Here is an 8,869-nt window from a genome sequence, read left to right on the forward strand (position 1 = left end):
AGTCGAAAAAGTGTAGAAATATTTTTGAAACCTTGTACTGGCTTGGCCATGACAGATTGAAAGAGAAGCCAAGAATGTGGTTACTCTTTGCTCAGGGCATGACATCACTGACTGGAGCAGTACTTCACAGGAAAAGAAGCAAACCCACCCAGTCAGGTTTCATGTAACTTTTTTATTAAAATAGTACTTACAAATAACATATCCTATGAAACTACAGAGTTCAATTTTAATTCCTGAATTTTACAGGTCAGCATTAATATTGCCACATACTTACAAATGGTGTAAAACAAGTACATTGGGATCTTTAGTACAAAATAAACTTCTTTGATGAACAAACTATCTGAGCATATCTATACAGAAAGCAATTTTTTTCCAAACAAGAGCTACAATTAAAACTAGGTATTACCCTAAACTACCAGCTAAATCTCCAAAACATCATAACAGCTTCACCTTAAACTGTTCCAGGAGCAATTTACCTAACATATGTTACTACATATTACTACTATATTGCATAATATTAATTATATTACTTATATTATATTTTACTCTATTATAATTTAAACATATATTACCATTACATTCTTATTCTATAATAACATATATTACAAGAGAGATATATTTCATGTACTGCAGCTGGTTCCATATTTTAACATTAAACAGTTGCAGCATTAGAAAACCCATAAAAAAGTCCTTATTTAAAAATTTCAGTTTCCTTTAGGAATCCAGACGAGCTCTTTTCTTTGGAGATGTCTCACGATCTTCATCATCTGGATAACCAAATATTTCAAATAGACCTCTCTGCCAATTAGAAAAAGGTACAAAAATGAAATTCACACATTGAAAAAATACAGTCTGCACATCTGTTTTGCCCCCAGGTCAAAAGGGGTGAGCAATAAAATTCTTGCCAGAGTTTTCTCTAGCTCCTTGGAAGCTAAGATTCAAATAATGCTCAGCTGTAAAAGGCACAAAAGAGGTATCACTTCCTACATTTTGTCTGCTTAAAAACACGTATTCATTCCCTGATGGGGAATAGACTCCAAAAAAGGCAATCCCATCTGTATATCACACACACAGAGCACTAGCTGGGCAGGGAAGAAAGCCAGAGTAGGAACAGTTTAATCATGCAGAAGAGGCAAAATTACCCTGTGTCCACCAGATTAACAGCAGACTCCAGTCCCATCCTATCCTCCTTAAACCATACCCTAAACTAGTCAGGGTTTCATTCTTGGTGAAAGTAGTCAAGGATTTGGATGATTTTATCCCTAAGACACCCTGTACAAGGCTATTTGCTGACCGTGCCGCATTACAGCCAGTGAAGCCCTAGGAGGTTGCTCTGCTGTCCTACCTGAGGATAGGAGCTTCCATAAAAGTTCTCTCCCACCTTGGGGGCTGTCTCCACTGTGGTCTGGGTTGTGTATGGTGGATAGGAGCCATTGGAGCTTGCTGGTGGCATTGGAGCTGCCTTCTCTTCGCCTTCACTGAACTGATCTTCATCCACCCGTAAGCTCATTGCTCCTTTGACAAATGTCTCACCAGGCAATTTGGAGGAGACACTGCAAGAGACACAGGACAAGTGATTGAAGCTTTGCCTGATGTTTCAGACTCAGTCAGGCCATAAATGGCTTCCAAAGCTTTAGAATGAATTAGGTGACTCGGGGAAGACAATCCAGCTCCATCCCTGCTTTCACCCTCACCAGAAGCTTCACAAATACACAGCTGATAATGAGGCAGACTGAATTCTAACTCAGAAGAACAGAGCAAGATTCTGTTCTTCATAAGCTGAGAGTTTTCTCAGTGGAACATTTAATCTACTGACCACATCAGCTCTACTCAATAAAAGGTAGATGGGGGATTATTCTAACCCAAGAAGTTTTCAGAAGGAATGAAATCCAACCCCAATCCCAGCCACCTGCTTCTGCTGCTCTATGGGAAATTAAAAACCAACCAGTAGGCTTGCAGAATGGCAGGCACTGGCATCCTCGTTAGACAGAAACTGGGCCATACCTGTTTGGTTTCTGATTTGGCTGGTCTTTTTCTTGCTCATATTTTGTCTTCAGTCCCTGGAATGTGTGAATGTATTGGAGAGATTCCAGTGCATCAGAGAAGTTCTCAACTATATGAGCAATAAGGAGCTGAATGTCCTCCTGAATAAGAACAAAACAGGGCTTCACTCTCAAAAGTTTGCATGCACAAAATCGGAAAGCTTTCAACTTTATTTTGGAAAGTAACTGATTCCTTATCTCGAACCAAAATATTCTTGTCAAGAACGAATGGGGAGCAATCAGATTTATTCTTAGGAAAAGAGCTGAAATCTAGGGAGAATTATTAAACTTCCCTTAGAAATGGACAATAGAGTCTGCAATGTCCCAAAATTTGTGACCGTTCCATTTAAACAGGATGTTTGCTATCTTGGAAATCTTCCTTTTGCCTCTTGCCCTGCAAGGTCATGGACATGTCAGTGCTGAAGCTGCTGCTGAACTTACCATTCGGATGAATTCAAACAGCTCCAGCAAGGCAGAGTTGAGCAGATTGCTCCTATTCCTGTTGTCCAACATAGCATTTACAACTGGTTCAAACAGGTTTCCCAGAGTGATGTAGCGGATATACAGTTCATCTTTCAGGCCAATTATCCTCCTCAGAAAGCGAAGAGCACCTGTGTGAAGAAAGGTATTCAAGCATTCAACAAGCACATGACAGGGCTGTCACCTTCTTACGGAAGAATTGAAAAACCTGGTGTTATCCCAAGAGGAAGATGCAGCCCCGAAGCACAGAAGCAGATTTGTTGACAGGTGACCTTTCTTTCCTTCTTTGACTTTCCTGGGTATTTGAAGGTCATCAGGAATCATGGATTTTTTGTCTCAAGTCCAGCAGCAATGCATTCCAGCATGCGTCAATTTAAACTATCAACTCCTTTGTGTTCTTCTTCCGTGTTCCCCTCCCAGAACCAGCCGTGAGTCTTTAAAGACCCTGCTTCCCAGGATTTCATTCACTCTCCACAATGAGAACCAGATTCAGGACATTATTAAGAAAGGACACAATTTCTAATGAAATGAGGCAAGAAATCTTATTCCAAAGGATCCTGTCATGGAGATTTGAAAGGATCCCTGTAGACTTCAAAAGAGACAACAGTTCTTCTCTCACCGCAAACTGCATTGGTCTGTGCTTACAGATAGCTGCTACCTCTTTTTTTCCCAAATGACTTAATTGTAGCCAATGAAACACAGCAAATGAGCATGAATTCTGAGTTCAAGTGTACATCAACACTCTTACACCTTCCACATAGGACACACAAAGCCTTTAAAAAATAAATCACAGCAGTTCCATACTCACACAAGGCCAGAAATTTGTGTTTGGATTTCAGCAAGACCAGTATTCTTCTCAGGAGATCTTTGTTCATAATGTACCTCTTCATGTGGTATTTGTGCCGTTCCACACAAAAAGACAGCAGCTCCAAAACTGAGGCAAGTATTTCTGCCGTTTGATAATTATCTACAAGATAAATTAATGCTTTAAGTTGTACAAAAATTAAATCCTCTACTGTCAGCGTACACTAAATTTAGTTGCTATTGCAGTTTCTGATATATTTTTTGTGGATTTTTGTTTTACTGTATTTCTTTGGGAGGTCAGAACAATTGTGGCTTTTTCTTTTTTTTTTTTTTTTTTTTTTGGTGCCTTTTTTGATATTATAATAAGTAAATATTCTTTAAAATTAGACTAGTAAAACTATGACATTATTTTCAATACACATGAAGGAAGTGCATCTTTACAAAGTATACCATCAAGCTATGTCAGCATTCACAGCTTCAGGAAAGGGCTATGAAAACTCCTGCCCACATAATCCCTGTCCCTGGAGGAATAGAAGCTTGCAGCTAGTCTGTTCCCAGCAGGCATCACAAGTCTGTTGCTATTACCAGGACTGTGCTGCCGTTCAAAGGGAAAAAAATTGAAATTGTTCTTACCTATTTCATGCCATTCTTCTGATGCATCAGCCGGAAGCGGTGCAGTAAGAACATGAATGTAATGGTCGTAGAAGTTATCGAGAAATTCAAATATTTCTAAATGCTAAAACAACAATAACTTCATTAAACACTGACATACATACAACCTTTTAAATGAAAAAAGAGTGGTAACAGAAGAAACAGGTTACAAAGAATTCTACTGAGTTTTTTGGGTCTGCAGAACTGTCTTCACACAGGATCAATTTCTTTATTTTGGGAAAAACTTGTGAGACATCCAACCAACCTAGCTGTCATTAAAATAATCCCCAGCATATATACTGGAAAAAATAGCAGGGACTCCAAGTGCTTGACAAAGTCTTCTTAAACCATTCTTAAATGCATGTAGTTTTGCCCAGAAAAAACTGTAAACCATTTTACAGGTATTCTGGTCCATTGCAATGTATTTAAATAGTTCAGGATTTATCATCCAGATGGAGAGAGCTATGGCCAGACAATTCTATGGCCCTGACACATGGGACTGTGTGGTTTAATACTGGCACAATGCCCCATACACATACCTTGCATTAGCAAAATTAGCTTATCTTTTGCTTATTTAAAGTTGCTGTCAGACCACATGCCACTCAATTAAAAAACCTTATCATTTGTTGTCCTCTGCCCATAATAATAGCAATAGAGAATATCAGGCTTTTAAGTTTGACAAGACAGTATCATGTCTTCTGCCATTCCTGTTCTCTTACACTAGCTGTGGTCAGCATTTTCTCTGGATCGATCAGTGCACGCAAAATCTCCATTAACTGATGATCACCTCCAAATTCAGGGTCAGGACTACAGATTATCTGCTTAATGATCTCAGTGATGAGTTGGGTATCCTGCAAAAAAATCCAAAGAAAGAAATCACAAAATAATTATTCACAAGAATGGAATGAGGTCCCCATTTTCTGCAATTTTTTAAAAACAAAAATTAAAACAAAATACAGAAATATCGTTTTTATTTTACTGGTTATTTTCCTGTTTGCCCTAAAACTGGTATATTCAACAAACTCCAAATCACTTTTACTCACATTCTCACTCTGTCGGGCCTCTTGCATTGCAAATTCGTGGACCATGGCTGGACTAAATTCTACTAGATAAGACAATATATCTGTAGCAGCAGATTTAACTTGCAGATCATCCACTCCCTCACACACAAAAATAAAAAAAAGAGATAAATTTGTTAGAGTAAATAAAGTTTGGGATTTCTTATTGCATGAAGCTGTCAAAAAGAGGCAGTTTAAAAACTGCAGAATATTTTGTCACAAAAAATTTCATAAACATAATATAGTTACAGAAAAACCACAAGGAACCAGGCAAATCCATTCCCTTCTATTTTCATCCTTTAGAAAGGGCAAAAAGCTTTCTGTCAATTTAAGAACCCTAACTTAGGCTGGAAACATTCACAACATCCTACTTGCTTGAATATCTAAGACGTTTTTGATATTCTATACCTGCTGTCCACAATTTATTCCTTTTGTACTAAAGAACCACTGTACAAATCAAGGTGCACAACAGTTTCTGTAACCATCTAGAGGCAACAAGAATTCAGACCTTTCCTTAAGGGATGTGATTTTCTCCAATAAAAAAACAACAATCAAGTTTCCACATGAAAAAATCTCTTTCACCTTTTGACTACCTTGTCAAAAGGACTTCACTGCCCTCAGATTTCTCCAAAAGTAAAATAGTAAGAGCAGTCAAGCCAAGTTACTCCAGAGCAGAACTGTGGGCAGCTTCTGGATTCTGGACATTATCAGAAACCTCCACTCTCAGCAAAGCAAAGGTCTCCAATCAGACTTGTAAAAAGATGCTCAGTAGATAAAAATATTTTAAAAGGCTATATGACTGTATGATTTTATAGTTTTATTGAAACCAGTTCCAAGTTTTCACTTACCATTAACATTTCAAGAGTTGGAAGAAATCCCAACTTCGCCAAAGTTTTAGGAAATTCATCTCTTTTCTCAGGTAACGTGAAAGAAAAGGCACAGAATTCCTTGAAAAACTTCATCTGGTGCACAGGGGGAAAAAAAAGTTTGGTGCATTTGAGTCAGAAAACTCTCCGAAAGAAGGAAACAGTTACAATTTGTACCGGGGGGTGCTGGACTGGCTGCTTCTCCATAAGTACTTCTGGAACTGCAGAACTCTCAGAACAGTTTCACTTTCTAATTCATCCCTCTCCCTTAAAGCCTTTGAGGAACCACCAAGACTACTGACTTACCAATTCACATCGTTGCTCTCCATCTGTAGCTTCATTTGTTAATCGTGTAAAAATTTCAGGCAAAAATTCTTCATCCTCCTGTGGAGCGCACAAAAAGAACACAAATTACACAGTGCCTTCTGGAAAGTGAAAGCATGATCTTTCCAGGATCCCACACGGCACACAGTCCAACTTTCCACACTGTCATTATTTTTATCACAAAGAAGGCAAATGTTAGAGTGCACATCTAGCAGGATCATTCCCAGTCTTTCAGCACTACTTCTGTGCAGCTGGAGCATCTCCAGCACACCAGAGCCACAGTAAAGCTGGTAACAGGGCATGAAGCCCAAAGATGATCCCTGAATTCGTGTCTACAGAGCGTGACATTTCCTTTCCTTCTCTGCCCTGCCACCTCTATGCTTTGCAGTTCCGCCCAGCCCCATAGACTCCCTGTGGGATTTGCCATACCCACACCCACATCGAAAGGAGCACTTTGCACATAAACTTCCACTCGTAAACCACTCGTGCACTTCTGATGTAAAAAGGGCTAACCAAGAGAAAACTTTGGCCCTACTCTACCTGAGCCGTTCTTACTACACTGTGAACATCCCAAGGAGATCAGTTTCCCTCGTTTGGATCTGCAGCATTGCAAAGCACCTTCTCAGTTCATCTCTCTGAGGTTAACAGATTACAGGTTGGCTGCAGCCACATTCTCCTGAACCCTACTTGCAGTAAAACCAGCTCTCCCACATGCAGGAACTCTGCTTTGCCAAGATGGGAAACTTTTGTGACTATTATTTGCTTTTCAGATTCACATCCTCTACTGATACGAGATATTTAAGGCAAATACAGGACAACACTGCACATCTTGTAAATCATTTAATGCTTCAGACTCCAAAAACCTGGCAACGTCATCGTCTCTCAAGTGTTTTGGTGCTTTCTGCCATATCTGTCCACCCATTTCTCTGCATTCCTTTACATGGAACACAGTGTAGTAGATGTCCCTGGAACAAAATACCAGAAGTTGCATGTTCCTTAAATACTTATAGAAAACCAGCTCCAAAGATTTGCTTGGCAACCAAAGGACTTTATCTTGTTACAGCCCATAAAAAGTATTAAGACAGTGACCTGAAATGTATGATTTTGAAAATACAAAATCCAAGGGATCAGAAGGAAGGGAAAGCATTCAAAACATTGTGCAAATGAAAGTGCCTGTGATTAACTTCTATGGTGTTCACCAGCTGTAGACCATTTCCAAAGTACAGCCAGAGGGATCTCTACAGATCCCATCTAAGCCACATTAAAAAAACACTCACCTGCAACTCACGTAAAATCTCCTCTTTCCTGGAGCTGATGAAGGAATTGAGGGTAGAAAGACAACCCTCTTCAAAATCCGATGGATTAGGCATGATGATGGCCCGAATGTACTGTGCCCTGAATGCCTCGTTGATTTTTTCCCTGAGTTCAGGGTCTCTGGTAGGAATAACCTCCGGTAGCTTGGCTCTTTTGGTAAAGGATTCCCTGTGCCGTCTTGGTTCAGCCAAACAAGGATCATACTCAAGGCATCCGACAACATCCAGAATACACTCATCAGAAAACATCACCTCAAACAGAATGTTTTTGTCCAGGTACAGAATTTTTCTCACAATGTCAAACAGAAGATGCAAGCCTTCAGTGTTCTCTGCAAGCTCACAGACTCGGAAAAGCTTGAGCAGCTTTGGAATATAGCCTTTATGCCTCAAGGCCAGCGTTAGCTTTCCCTTACGGGCGCGTGAGAAGCGAACAGAGGTCACTAGGTCTGCAATCTCTCTAAGTCTGGGGAGCTTACAGGCAGGAAGGTCCATGAAACGACTAATTCTAACCATTTCTTCAGGTGCTCCTCTTCTGACTCAAGAAGGTCCTGGGTGACTTCCACAGAATGACACCAATACCCAAAGAGGACAAGAGAGAAGCAAGACTGGAGGCCACTCTGCACTGTCCTTCTACTGCTCTGCCCCTCCAACTGCTGAAGGTGTTCTTCAGTCATTATGATGTACCTGGATCAGAGGCTGCTGATTGGTCCGTCCCTCTAACTGCCAGAATTCAGAATGTTGGGCTCGTGGCTGTCAAGGGTTACGGTAGATGACCAACGGCTGTTGTTCGTTGTTGACCTTTTGGAACTTCTCGAACCCCTCCCAGTAACTTCTGAGGGCCTCTAAGAAGGCTGGAGAGGGCCTCTTCCCAAGGGCAGGCAGGGAAGACAGGGAATAGCCTTAAGCTGTTTCTATTAGATATTAGGAAAAGGTGCTGGACTGTAAGAGTGGTAAGGCACTGTTCACAGGCTGCCCAGAGAAGTTGTGGCTGTCCCATCTCTGCAAGTGTTGAAAGCTGAGCTGGATGGAGCTTTGAGATCCTGATCTAGTAGAAGGTGTCCCTGCCTATGGCAGGGGTGTTGGAACCAGATGAGCTTTTAGGTCCCTTCCAAAACTGTCATCACGCAAGCATGCTGGGACACTTCCCCAACTGGAGCACTATAGCTGAGGGCTATGGGCTTTTCAGAAGCAAGAGGCTAGCAAAGGAGAGTCTCAGTGCTAAGGAAATTTCCCTGTCCAACCACCCAAGATCACTCTAGAGTCATTCTCACATCACCTCATGCGGGACCAAAGTCCTTCACAGCTATACCCTCCACTCTCACATAGTCAGA

The 8,869-nt window shown here is 40.7% G+C and overlaps 1 protein-coding gene across 1 annotated transcript; it reads right to left on the bottom strand.

Moving 5' to 3' along the window:
• Nucleotides 1-222: 222 nt before the first annotated feature.
• LOC306816249 (serine/threonine-protein phosphatase 4 regulatory subunit 3-like) lies at nt 223-8,494 on the bottom strand. Its single transcript, XM_079332719.1, is given in 12 exon segments — nt 223-798; nt 1,382-1,553; nt 2,005-2,144; nt 2,484-2,653; nt 3,331-3,489; nt 3,960-4,062; nt 4,697-4,828; nt 5,021-5,137; nt 5,884-5,997; nt 6,208-6,285; nt 7,503-8,059; nt 8,062-8,494. Coding segments are annotated over 12 exon segments (1,977 nt in total). The 5' UTR covers nt 8,213-8,494; the 3' UTR covers nt 223-714.
• Nucleotides 8,495-8,869: the final 375 nt, after the last annotated feature.

This window comes from Erithacus rubecula, assembly GCF_903797595.1.
Source record: "Erithacus rubecula genome assembly, contig: scaffold_461_arrow_ctg1, whole genome shotgun sequence".
NCBI lineage: Eukaryota > Metazoa > Chordata > Aves > Passeriformes > Muscicapidae > Erithacus > Erithacus rubecula.